Genomic DNA, 13,491 nt, shown 5'->3' with positions numbered 1-13,491 from the left:
GGGGGCTTGTAAAATTGGTTTTCTAGATAATGGTGACACATTTATCGTTGACCTTTTAAGAGTTAATAATGAAAATCACCTTTTACCAGCAACGACCAGACTTGTTTTGGAAATTGATCATTTTATGGGAAGAGAAAAAAAGCAGCGGAGCAGTGGGAGTATTTAACAGAGTGTGATGTGAATGCTGTTAAACCACAACAGTAGGGGAATAACAGCAAGCTGAGGGGCTGTGAAGAAATTAAAGGCCATGAAACTGCCACTGTACAAAAACATCAAACTCCAATTGGAACATTTTGTTCTGAAATCAAACATTGACTGTGTGAACAACACCTACTCTTGCGAAATGACTGCTCCGTGCAGCTACAGCTTTTTTTATGTTAAGAGTCTTTGGAAATATTAGCAGTCTTCTCAAACCTAAAATTTGTGATTTTTGAATAAAGGCTCTCAACCATGGTGGATTTTGTGCTGCAAAGGCTGTTGAAAACAAATGGATGGAAGCAGTGGTGGAAGACGTATTTCAGATCCTTTTACGCAAGAGAAAAAGTACTAATACCACACTGTAAAAATACTCTGTTACAAGTAAAAGATCTGCATTGAAAATGCTACTTAAGTAAAAGTATGTACGTATCATCAGGAAAATGTACTAGAAAGTAAAATAATGCAGAAAAATCTTAACATTTTAGAAACTGAAAACAGTCAAAATCAGTGTTTAAGTATTTAATGTGCTAATCATTTCAGCTTTACTTGTAGGCCGTTATATTGTTGGGTAGTTTAATTTATAATAAAACATTGTATTTTATAAACTGCATGTGTTTTATGTAAAAAAATATTTAGGAATGTTATTTTGTTAAAGCTCTAGTACATAGAATTCCTCATGGGGGCGACAGAAACTAAGTAATAACAACAAAACTGTCGGCACGTCCACACGATACAAGCCTTCCATGATCGCGCACCGCCCCCACCCCTCCACCCATCGGTTTCTAGTAGCCAAGGAGGACACGGAGGATTAAAAAAACATGATGGACTCTTCAGGAAAGGTCATTATCTTCACTCAAGTTTCTGCACACGAAAGTCGCCGGACCAACATGAATGAACATGAACATAGCCATACTGAGAGAGAGTTGTGTGGAGCTGATAGTCTTAATTAGCTTTCTAGCAACTCATCTGGCAATGGCTTAAATGTAACGGACGTTCATTAATATCAAACAGTTATGCTCTAAAGCCTTTATTGGTAAAGTAACTAGTAACTAAAGATGTCAGATTTTTGTAGTGGAGTAAAAAGTACAATATTCGTCTCCCCCAGAAGTAGAAAGTGGCATGAAAAGATTTTGTGCTTAAGTACAGTACGTCTTGAGTATTTAGTTACATTCTACCACTGGAGGGAAGGCATTAACTTAAATAAGACTCATGTTTGGAAGAGGTTTCTTTCTGACCGCGAGTTATGAACCTGAGGAGCTTTTAAACTTAACCATAATAATCCATACCATAATATCAGCACATCATTCATTAAGGTGCACATTTGTAAATGTCTGTGTCCAGTCAAAGCGAGTTTCAGCACTGTTTTTCGGGCTCTCACCTGCTGTGTGGTGTACTTTGAACTCCGAGAAGGTGGATGGATTTGAGTCATAGGGGGGTAACATAAAATAAACCTTTGAAATGCTGGCTTTTTGATGGGCTCATCTATATCAATTTCAAGTTTCGGCTCGACATATGAACAAAATGAAAGAAATACACATAAATTCCATATTCGGGCACTTGTAATTTGGTTTATAGAAGATAATATTGGAAGATAATAGTCGTAAATAAAACAGAAGGCATGCAGCTATGCCTATAAATGTATCTTAGGTTGAAGAGTCCAGTCTTGTTTGACTTTAAGAGTCAAACATGTTCAAAAGGAAAACATCTTATTAAGTATCAGCAGCATCTGTGGAGGTTATTTTGCTAATCTACATCTTTGAATGTTCCTATAATTTTCATCAATCAAACATTTTATGTGCGGAATATTTAAAAAAAAAATGGATATCTCATCTTGGGACAAAGCTTTTCATATTTTCCACCCGATGTTCCTCCACCGTCTAAAACAGGTTATCAGAACTTTCACAATCAGTGGCAAGCATCCTCAAAATAATACACAGCCGTCTGGCAGCTCGGAAAAACACGTCACTACAATATCCTGTTGATTTTAACAAGGTATGGTGTTTTGGTCAAAACCAGTCTTCCACTGTATATTATTAAAATTAATCAGCATGATTATCTTTCCTATAACAAGATCAGAACATCTAGGTAACAGATGGTACTGTATCTTCGACAGACGATGACTTTGGTTCAGTAAACTCAAAACATGAAGTGAGAGTGACTTTAAGTTACTCATCTCAAGTTCACGCTTGTCATTTCTGTCTACAGTAACATTCTGGTTAGTAGACATGGACTTAGTCATGTGACTTTCACTGTCTGTTCCCCGACATCAGACCATTATTGTCATGCATTGCCGTGCAGAATGTACTGCAGCGTACACAGTGACAGAGACATTGTAAAGCACTGCATGTTTCTATGCAATTGAAATACAATATGGACACTGACAAACTAAGGTAGAAGTAAACGTAACAAGAAATGAGATGAAATATATTTATTTGTCTTGCATTGTAGAAAAAATGTGTGCAAAGATACAGTATGTTAAAATAGTTATCCTCAAACTAAACAAATCTGCCCCCCCCCAAAAAAAAAAGATTGTATAAACTGTTCTAAAAGAAACAAAGGTGAATCTTCAAAAGATTCCAGATCAAGACTAACATTCAAGTTCAGTAAAGATTGGTCTTCTTCATTATTCTCAAGAACTCCTGCTCGTTGATCTCACCATCACCATCTCGGTCTGCCTCGTCGATCATTTCCTAAAAAGGATAAGAAAAGTCTTTATGTTCAGATAAAAAAAAGGTTACAAGTGCACTAAAAGCTATACTTGATATATCACGTGTGATAGACGGAAATAAGTCAAACTCTGACAATGTGTCATACAGGGCATCTCAGTGCTCAGATTTCTCAGAAATAATTAACCTAAAGTAACAATGTCACTGCTATTTAATATCACATGCAAGAACATCACAGCATAACAGGAACTAGGAGATGGGAGAGAAGAGAAACTAGTATCCGTCTTGTTTGTAGTAAGGTTGGGCATAATGTAAGGCCATTTAATAAACTGTTTACTAGAAGTACAAACATACTGCACCAAAGAGTGCATTTAACATGAAAGATACGTAGTGCACACATTGTGTGTAAAGGGACAATATCTGAAACTAGCATAAATGCTTAAACTACTCCACAATCATCGCACATGAGAGCAGTTTGATGAAAACAAATCCTGTTTCCAGTGTGATTTTAAAACAATTTGTGGTGGTCATTGAGGTTGTTCAGGGGAAAGAGGGCTACGGCGCTACTAACAGACAAAGTGTTAGCATCAAGAATTGCAAAGCAGACACTGTATAGCTTACATTTATATAATAAACCTGAACTCTTTCTCTTTGAAAAAATAATTGCAAAACAGCAATTAATTAACAAGCTAATACATTGAAAGCACCAGTCAATCCACTAATGCAAATGCATCACCGTCACTTAAAAGAAACGCCTATTGCTCTTATTAATAGAGGTTTATTGGACACCTGTTGCCAGATTGTGGCATTTCAAAACATACCTTTCAAAAAGCAAGCTTATGAAAACAAAACCTCTTTGTAGGTAGGGGTAAGTCTACATGGTTTGACCACCCTAAAAAATAAAATATAAATATACAGTAATGGTTCATGGGAAACATTGCAATACCTGTAATTCTTCATCTGTGAGGTTTTCACCTAGCTCCTTGGCAACTCTCTTGAGATTTTTGAATGTGATTTTTCCTGTGCCGTCATCATCAAACAGCCGAAAAGCCTTTAATATTTCTTCTTTGGAGTCCTTTTCATTCTATTAACAATGAAGAAGTGACAAACATAATGATTGATGCATTACAGCCAGATGTGAAGTTTTTTTTGTTTTTTTTATAGATATTTACAAAGCAGACACTTTATCAGTAAATATACCACATTAACAACCAATAGTGCCACCTCACATGTAGAAAGGGCCTTGTCTATCCAAGAAATGCATTGGTGTATTTTGTAAAGCCCTTAATTCCAATTCATATCTAACTTCCCAAGCTACTAAGCCAGCCTGGGAGAGGTACTTGGGCATCACTATTCAGGGGTTTCCCTAGGTTTGAGGTGCACGTAGTGTATTTGGCAAATGTTACGCTTTGCAATAAAACAAAATATGCAATTTCACATAATTTTGGGCCATTCTTATTACCATATCAGTGTATAAATCATTGTAAAAGCTAGTGCAGATAACAAATAAATACAACTCAAAAAGCTTAAAGACAAAACTTGCTAAATACTACAATCATTAGATCTGAGAAAAGTCATTAGTTTTGATGCTCACATTGATTTCACATTCTTTCGGCTTAGGTGGTGCACAAAACGGCTTGGGTGCTGCGCCTAAGCCTAAGCCTAATAATGGTAGGGAAAACCCTCCAATTGGCCACCAAGACTGGCAGGAAGTGTGGGTCCATGCTATGGAAATATCTATCTGTAATCAAACCACATCTACTCAGTTTTGAACTGTACACTGCACACCTATACCAGCTGCTCTCAAAAACTAAATGGATGTTAATGAGTCTCCATTGTGCTGTAAGTGTTGAAACCATTATCCACGGTTGAGACTGGCAGTTACATTCACTAGGGCTGTGCTCGATTGAAGAAATTTTTAGTCGACTAACGCTCATTCAATTGTATCGACTAATCGATTATTTGATTTAATCGACAGTTCTGTAAATCTGAGTTTCTCCGCCAAAAGTCATGCAAAAGCACCACTTTAATTCTTGGGTTTACCAGAGATGTGCTCGTACGTTTCTTGGAAATAAGTCATTCAGCATGAAAAAAGCATCAAACATGACTAATCGTCTAAAGAAATCTAAGTTGACTAAGAACAAAACGACCGATTAGTCCACTAATTGACTTAGAGGGAGCAGCCCTAACATTCACACAATGTAACTGCCGGTCTCTTGCTATTGGTCTTGTATTGTGGATAAACTGTGTGTTAAATTTGGTGTTCCAATAGAGTAAGACCCTATGCCCCCTCATACTTGGTCTCCAAACATTTAATTTCTTTGTAATTTAATTAGAGAGAATTTGTTTCTGGGATACTGTTGTTTTAAAGGTCCCATGACATGGTGCTCTTTGGAGGCTTTTATATAGACCTCAGTGGTCCCCTAATACTGTATCTGAAGTCTCTTTCCCAAAATTCAGCCTTGGTGCAGAATTACAACCACTAGAGCCAGTCCCACAATGAGCTTTCCTTAGGATGTGCCATTTCTGTGTCTGTAGCTATTGAGGAGGGCGGGGGGGCAAGGTGGAGGGTGGGGGTGTGGCCTTGACCAACTGCCACTTTGCTTGTTTGAAAGCCATGATGTCTCTCACTCTCGTGGGTGGGCCAAATTCTCTGGGCGGGCAAAGCAGAGAAAGGGGAGTTAACCTTACTTCCAGATTCCAGATCGGCCCATCTGAGCTTTCATTTTCTCAAAGGCAGAGCAGGATACCCAGAGCTCAGTTTACACCTATCGCCATTTCTAGCCACTGGGGGACCACAGGCAGGCTGGGGGAACTCATATTAATGTTAAAAAACCTCATAAAAGTGAAATTTTCATGCCATGGAACTTTTAAGAGTAACTGGCGACCAAAAGTGATGAGATGATGAACCCAGATTTGTGACTTAATGAATTGTTACATAGTCTTAACAAGTTTAAAAATGACACATTTTCATTTCTAAGAGAGTTTCCAGGTTTTGTATAACATCTGCATTACACTCACCATTTTCAGTGTCATCATACTGAGAAAGTCACTGAAGTCAATTGTTCCAGAGCCCTCTTTATCAATGTCTGCAATCATCTTCTTGATCTCCTCTTTCTTAGGTTCAAATCCAAGCGCCCTCATGGCAACCTGTGGCACACACAAACGGGAAATCTGGGTATGTGTTCATCTGAACATACATAGCGTACACTTGACATGACATCTGATCTAAGAAATAGTAAACCAAGAAAACTAATAATAGTAGTTTCCTTACGTACTAAACCAAGACAACTAATAAAGAAGGAAGAGTAATGTGTGATGAGTAAGTTCATGGCTCTTCCTTCTTTTTTTTTGGTACTAAACCAGAAACTAACCTTTAGCTCCTTCACATCTATTGTTCCAATCCCATCTGTGTCAAAGAGATCAAAAGCCTCTTTAATTTCTTGCTTTTGCTCCTCTGTCAGTTCGGTTTTGGGACCTGCCTTTTTCCTTTGGCTAGCCGAAGGAGCTGCTTTTCGGTAACCTGAAGCCTGAAAAAAAAAGGAAACATTCAGACATATTTGCTACTTAATAAACTCAGTAGGCAAGTGCAGCAGAAAGACACACGGGTGATGTTTTTACATTTTAGCTAGTTAACCGTTACTAACGTTACTATTATGCTAGCTAGCTAACTTTAGCTTCCATGCTGCTCCACGAAACACGTTTTAAACAGCTTGATCTAACTGCGCGCCAGCTTTTCACGGTAAATACCGAAACTTCCTAAAAAGCATAGCGTACGTTTCATACTAGACATTTATATGTAGGTATAGCTACCATTTAAACGAATGATTCAGCCGGGAACTTTTCAATTGTGTGTTTGATTTTCGGATGTCAACAAAACATGCAGCAACGTGTTTTTTTTCCTTTCGAATGACATTGGGGATAACCAATACAAATCATGAAATCCCCGTGACGCTGCCATATTGGCCAATTGCAAAAACGAGTGGGCGGGTTTTAACTCTGTCCGCCAATGGTTGAGATCTTTTCTTGTCGCCCAGCAACCAGGAAGCAATGCTCATGCGCAGTACCTAATCGTTCGAGCTGGAGCAGCTTGGCTTTGGGAACAGAAAATACATTACTAAATTAAGGTAACATTATACCATTTATGGATAGATAAAGTTTGTTTTGCAGAAGCATCATTTGGAGCCCCCTGTTTTCAGCTCGCGTTTGTCTAGTTATGGACAGGCCACATTTAGAAGTAAAGTATTTGTTTTTCTTAAGATATTAGCTTGCTAGCTTAGCTTCCAAGCTGCTGCTGGTCTGGTAACGTTAGCTAGCTATATAGCTAGGCTAATTGCAGGTCTGTTGAGCTGTATGTATCTCTCAATGTCACTTGCTCCTTTAGATGTTGTTATGCTTTGTGTTGTATATTGCTCATTTAATTATTGTTTTAGCTGCATTTGCATCTATGTTGTTGACCAAACGTGTTCCCAGTGGTGGAATAAGTATGAACATCCTTTAGTTAAATTAAATAGGCTGCCACAATGTAAACTACTGTAGTAGTTTAGTAGTATAGTCCTGCATTCAGAATTTTACTAAAGTCAAGTACATCGACTTTAACCACTTTTGATACGTTAAGTGTACTTAACGTATCAAAAGTAATGCAGATACGACTTTTTCATAGTGTTTTATATGTATATTATGTTGTACTATAATGTGTGAGCAGCTTTACAGGTGGCGGTGTTGTACTTTAATTAATATTGCGTCAATATTTAACTGCACCAGCTAATCACATGTTCTGTATGTAAGCTAAATGTAGTCAAGTCCAACATTCCCCTCTGAAATGTAAGTACATGTATAACGTATATAAAAGTAGACTAGTATAAGTGCCTTAAATTGGAACTTAAATTCAGTACTTTAGAAACCTTACTTTAACTGTCACATTAACGAGCAGTGGACAGTAAGATTTAACCCAAACCATGTTCACTGAGCAGTTTGACTAGAGGAGTTGTTCATTGTTTTTTTTTCCTTTTTACAATTCAGGCACCCCAAGTAATGCTGGGAACTACAATTACAGGTATAAACCAACGACAACATGTTGGACTGCAGAAGCTCTCGGCGCTGGCAGGAATCACATATTCTTCTCTGGGACCCAATAAAAAGTACAAGTTTATCCTAGATGAAACGAGTGGGGAGTCAGCTCTTGTGTGCTCGTGTTTTCGCATCTTCGAGAACCTGGAGCTGACCTGCGCGGTGGGTCAGCTGGTTTACGAGACTATTCAAGCCCACCAGAAGGTCTATCATACAGGGTCAGGATGTCTGCTGTTTCTCGCAGGAGCCTGGAGCCGTGCTGCGCTGGAGTGCCTTCAGACAGGAATTTCAGTAGCACACATCATCTCGGCTATGTCTGAAGGAATAGATATATGCTTGGATGTTTGCAGGAAATGCAGCATCTCAACTGAGGGTCTTGATGTAGAGCAATCGGAGAGCTGCACTGTGACATTGCCAGGACTTCAACTGTCAAAGCAACCCCTTGTGGAGGCTTCACAGGCATCGAGCCACCTGCAAGGGACAACGACAGTTGGTCACAGGACTCTAAACAGAAGTGAACAAAGGAGAGTGAAGCTCAGCAGATATTTTTATGAGGCCAAGTCAGAAAATGTCTCCACAGAACCGCAACCTAATAAGCCTCAGCTTCCTGACATGACACGCATTGCCGAGGGATTGAGTCACGGTTGTGCCGATGCGATGAATTTAGTAGTCAAAGCCAGCCGAATACAGTCAAAAAATAATCCGCAAGATAACGGCTGTTCCACGTTTGATGTTTCCAAAGTGGTGACTTGTGTGCTACCTGGCTTACCAGAGGAGCAAACGTGTGTTTTACCAGGCTGCGTTGTTCTTGTATCTGCTGAACAGGCTTCAGTGGCACATCACTTAAGAGAACAGCACTTGAAGGTTGCTCTAATTAATGGAGATTTATCAGATACCTATCGCCATCTTGGCTTCAAAAGGCCAACAGGTATACAGTGTGTGAGTGACCTGTCAGATCGTTTAAATTCAAGCAACGAGGAAGAGTGGATAGAAAAGGTTATGAAACTTTTGTTGAACCTAGAAGTGAACATGATACTAGTTACTGGGCTTGTTGGTGAGAAAGTGATTCAACGCTGTTGTAGACATCAAATACTTGTGGTGGAAAAAGTAAAGGCTTCCGTTTTAAGGGCATTCGCTAATGCAACTGCAGCTGTTCCGGTGACTTACGCCACACAGTTGAGTAAGCACTGTGTTGGCACTGGTGTGGATGTTGCGATATGGAGGGACCTCAGCAGCCACAAGAGTAAGCCATCAACAACTGTGAATATTTCCACCGTTAAGAACAGCACATTGGTCACAGTGGTCCTCACAAGCTGTGTACATGCAAAGCTGCAGGCCCTGGAGGACCAGTTTTGGTCATGTGCTTATCGTTTACACCACATGCTGAAAGACAAAGTCCTCCTGCCTGGTGCTGGAGTGACGGAAATGCTTTGCATTCATCACCTTCAAAAGGAAGCAGATCACCGTGTTCAGCATCACAGAGAGAGGAATGGGGACGCTGTTCAGCAAACCAAAGCAGGAACAGCAGTGAACCCTTACAGGCATGTAGTGTTGCACCTCATGGCAGATGGGTTAATAGATTACATATCCACTGTAATGGTTAACACTGGGAAGTATTCAAAAGTCAGAGCCAGGACTGCAGTGAGCCAACAACTGCAGGACTATAATGAAAGTCTAGGTATTACTGCAAGGTTCTCGCCACTTTTCTTGGAAGGTGAACAAGAGGATAGTGGAGTTTCCTCATCCATGAAATCCAGTGAAGCACCAGCAGTAAAAATCTATGATAATCTGAGTGTGAAGCAGGAAGCATGGAGGAAAGCCTTAGATCTGGTTCTCCTGGTCTTGCAGACTGATGCAGAGGTCATCACAGGCATTGACCAAAAAAGTGATGGAACACAAGACTATCTGACGCTGTTATGATCCAACCCTGACATCTTGGGGGATACATTGACCGTACACAGCTCTCTTTATGTTTTTTGTTCCCATATGGGGAAAAAAGTTCATTTAGACTGTTTAAAATGTTTGTTTTTTTAATGACTTGTACAAAGTGAAAGTAGAATAAAGTGTTTTTATATTCTTTTTTTCCTGTCATCAATAAATAGTCAAAGGACATCATTAAAAAAAAAAAGATTTTAGTGAATGCTACTTTTTGTTACCACCTGGGGGAGACAAATTATTATATGACACTTAAGTCCAGATATGGCTCTCACTCAAACTGATGCAGGTAAATATGACAAAAAAATTGGCCTAGATTTAGAATGGTGAGTGAACAGATAGTTCTGATTCAAACATACCAACTGAATGAAATTGAGATGCAAGGTAAAAAAAAACCAAGAAAGGAGCAAAACAACATGTATGAACAGTAAAGTGCCAACTCTTCTTTTTTTTCTTTTCTTTAGCGTTTAAAGTGATATTTTTATATTCTGCCCTCCAGGTATTTAAAAGACAGTACAGTAGTAATTATATATTTCCATATTTGTATTGTATTCAGTTTATCATCTTAGTTATAGTTTTTATCATGAAGGTCCTGCTGCGTACTATTTTTCATAAGGAAATTCCCTAAAACTCTGTTTATCTGACTTAGATCACACTACTTGTACATGACCTCGAACACACCTTGTCTCCATGCTCAGTTCAGCCAGCGAAAACAAATAGTGCATGTCCAAAACCACAATTAAATTTCTCTCAGCGAGCATGGCATGGCATGACAAGTTTGTTTTGTCAGTAGGTTTTTTTAGTCTTGGTACAGTACACTTACACTTAATGATATTTGCCTATGCTTCACTATGTGTACAGCTTGGCTCACACTGTTCACGCTGGCCACTGCTTCCCTGCCAACTGTGGTGGTTTCATGACCCACTCTGACATAATGTAAATGTTTGATGGAGAAGGTACGCCTCCAGACAGAGAACATGTTTTAGGTTAAGTCTTATTAGGCTGTGTCCTTTCATAAAGGTAATTACAACTTCTGGAGGTTATTTTAGTTGTTCGAAGGCTAGAAACTTTTGGTTGACTAACATTTCCGCTCCTACATGATCACTGAAAGATCACAAGGATATTAACAAGCCACCACGCTCTGACCCTTGCACTTCTTAGCATTGCAGCCTGAAAAAGTGTTATTCCGAAGAGAAATGTCTACTAATTGGAAAAATATGATAACAATGATGGTTCACTTGAAGGTAAAGCACACAATTGGTTATCTCTAGACTTTTTCCTATTGTGCATATCATATTTCGAAGGTGTCAGTTGAAACAACACATGATACCTTCCATTTCCTCTGAGATCACAGAGAGAGAGCACGTATTGTTGAATTCTAAAAATAGGTCAGTGAAATAAAAACGTTACAAAGGTTTTACGGTGGAGCCGTAACAACCTTGACTCAGGCATCACTCAGCGGTGGTGTGGTCATATGACGGTTTGGTATGACATAACATAAACAACATTGAGGAGGAAATTGAAAAGGAAAAGTGGGTGACACATTTGAGTTCAGGCTGAGTACACGCTTTATTGTCTGCACCATGCTTCATCTGCAAAGAGAAAAACCCCTGGACTGATACAGGCACACATTTATAGATAACCTTAAACATGTCAAATATAGAGTTGGGTGAGACGATCCAATTTTATTTCATAATTGCTAGCTGACAGCATGGATTGTTAATTACATTTTTGGGCAATGTCACTATATTTAAAAGAAAGATCTCAAAACCGATTTGGAAAAAAAATGTAATTATGAGGGGAAGAAGTAACTGAAGGCATTTGGAATTTTTGCTTTTGGGGTTAGATTCACTACGTGTACATGTGATACTAAACACTTTCTGCATTTATTTGATTTGCCTATGTTTAATCATAGTTTTACTCACAACACTACAATTGTTAATTAAGGTTTAACTGCACCAGAATGCCTGTGGAACTCATAGTAAGCTTCTGTCAGGTTTGAAAATAAAGCCATTAGTTGGGAAACAGGGGCCGTACTGAGGTGTCAGAGGAATTTATTTTTATAAACTGCTGCTATAAACCATGAATCTTGTTGGATTTTGGACAATGCCACTTACTATATTTTGTAGACCAATATTGGAAAAAGTAAACTATGCTAGAAAACTGGTGTAGTTATGTCAACCATGTAGTTAAATGTGAGTTAATCTTCAGTGGTCTGTCAGTCGGTGTCAATGGTGTGGGTTGCCTTTTCTGGCATTGTTCTCATCCCTTTGTGTTTGTCAATTTAAGGGCAGTAATCAATGTTTATGATGATTTAGTTTGATCTTCTGTTTCAGCGCATTTACATGTGGTTCACTAGACTGTTTGGAGTAAAACAGACCCCCATTTTACACTAACAGGTAAGAAGTTGCCTCATTTTTCCTTACATTGTTGATATTTGATCTTATACTAAGCTTCTGACTACAGCCTTGGACTTAACATACTGTACAAAACATTCAAAATAATCAGTAATATGTAAATGATATATGATATGATTGAAATTGGGAGTAAAAAAATCTTTAATCATTAGCATTTCCTTCAGAATTTTACTTTTATCAGGGTGAAAATAACTCTTAAGAAGCATTTAGACCAAGGGAGACTGAAATCACAGAGGCCAATAATTCTGATTATAATTTTCAGGCATACTTGTGTTTAATGTGATGGGTTATTATTAGTCAAACCCTACTTAAAAAGGCCTTGACAAACATTTAAATCAATAAGCTATTTTTTGTTTTAATGCCCTGTTAATAAGGATAATTCTTGCATTTGTACTGTACAGGTGTAAATGGTACTAATAATATACTGGGCACAATTCCTTTGTGATGAGAAATATGACTTTGCCCAAAAAAGAATATGTGCGTTCAGCAAACCCACTCTGTATAAATATTGAATAAACAGCCCTGTCTTTTTGGAGAGTTCTCGATTTATACATCCCAGAAAGGATGTCCAAAACCATAAGAACTCTTTCTGTGTTTGGACTCCCATTTTGACCACAGGTCTTACAAGTCTCCGGCTTTAGTCACTCGCACGGCCTGGCTGGATTTTTCACTGACCAGTTTGGGGGGGATCACCAACATGACGTCAACCTAGAGCACAGCTGACTTTCTACTGGTCCAGCACGGGTTTCAGATGTGGTTACCTTTACCCAGAAGGCCAGACCAGTGAGTGCCTATTTTGGCAAATGGATGGCCTTGTTACTCCTAAAATCAAAAAGAAACAAATCCTGCACATATCCCATCACTGATCCTCCACTCAGCTGCTTCTGAGGAACTTGAGAATAGCAATTAAAATCACTCATTCATGATGCAGGCTTTTTCGTCTAAAGTCTGCTGGTATATTTACTTCACATTGTTGTTTTTCACCTATGAATAGCACTGAGTGATTCGCCAAAAGTCTCTTTTCTTGCTCCTGAACACACTGGATGAATGAAAACACTGGTTCTGTTCACATGCTTGCTGCTGCTCTTGGCGCTAAGAAGGGCACGTCCCCCTCCTTGCCCTCCTCTCCTTTCTCGACTTCTGCTGGGTTGGCTGGTTAAATCTGTGAGCATTAGTGGGCGTGTGTGTGTTGGTGCTCCTAGGGC

General features: G+C 38.9%; 2 protein-coding genes across 3 annotated transcripts; one reads left to right on the top strand and one right to left on the bottom strand.

The window, feature by feature from the left end:
- Positions 1-2,611: 2,611 nt before the first annotated feature.
- Positions 2,612-6,766, bottom strand: cetn4 (centrin 4). The gene is made up of 5 exons (XM_028589153.1): positions 6,678-6,766; positions 6,239-6,394; positions 5,886-6,014; positions 3,811-3,948; positions 2,612-2,888 (listed from the first exon to the last, which is right to left on the bottom strand). Exons 1-5 carry the CDS (start codon positions 6,678-6,680, stop codon positions 2,799-2,801), a joined length of 516 nt encoding a protein of 171 aa, XP_028444954.1. The 5' UTR covers positions 6,681-6,766; the 3' UTR covers positions 2,612-2,798.
- A 138-nt stretch (positions 6,767-6,904) lies between these two features.
- Positions 6,905-10,013, top strand: bbs12 (Bardet-Biedl syndrome 12). 2 transcript variants are annotated; one of them, XM_028589719.1, is made up of 2 exons: positions 6,905-6,991; positions 7,887-10,013. In XM_028589719.1, the coding sequence occupies exon 2, from the start codon at positions 7,899-7,901 to the stop codon at positions 9,852-9,854; it is 1,956 nt and encodes a 651-aa protein (XP_028445520.1). In that variant the 5' UTR covers positions 6,905-6,991; positions 7,887-7,898; the 3' UTR covers positions 9,855-10,013. The 2 variants fall into 2 exon arrangements, with proteins under 2 accessions (XP_028445520.1, XP_028445519.1); XM_028589718.1 differs by lacking the exon at positions 6,905-6,991 and adding an exon at positions 7,006-7,101.
- Positions 10,014-13,491: the final 3,478 nt, after the last annotated feature.

The sequence above is a fragment of the Perca flavescens genome, chromosome 10, assembly GCF_004354835.1.
Source record: "Perca flavescens isolate YP-PL-M2 chromosome 10, PFLA_1.0, whole genome shotgun sequence".
NCBI classification, from domain to species: domain Eukaryota; kingdom Metazoa; phylum Chordata; class Actinopteri; order Perciformes; family Percidae; genus Perca; species Perca flavescens.
Note: the sequence above shows the minus strand (reverse complement) of the source record. Positions and strands in the feature narration are given on the sequence as shown.

Excerpts from the sequence above, each read along its gene's own strand:
- cetn4 (XM_028589153.1), bottom strand. Across the intron at positions 6,015-6,238 it reads TAGATGTGAAGGAGCTAAAG|GTTGCCATGAGGGCGCTTGG; the intron begins GTTAGTTTCTGG and ends TGTGTGCCACAG. Across the intron at positions 2,889-3,810 it reads TCACAGATGAAGAATTACAG|GAAATGATCGACGAGGCAGA; the intron begins GTATTGCAATGT and ends TATCCTTTTTAG.
- bbs12 (XM_028589718.1), top strand. The coding sequence starts at position 7,081 with ATGGACAGGCCACATTTAGAA. Across the intron at positions 7,102-7,886 it reads TGGACAGGCCACATTTAGAA|GCACCCCAAGTAATGCTGGG; the intron begins GTAAAGTATTTG and ends TTTACAATTCAG.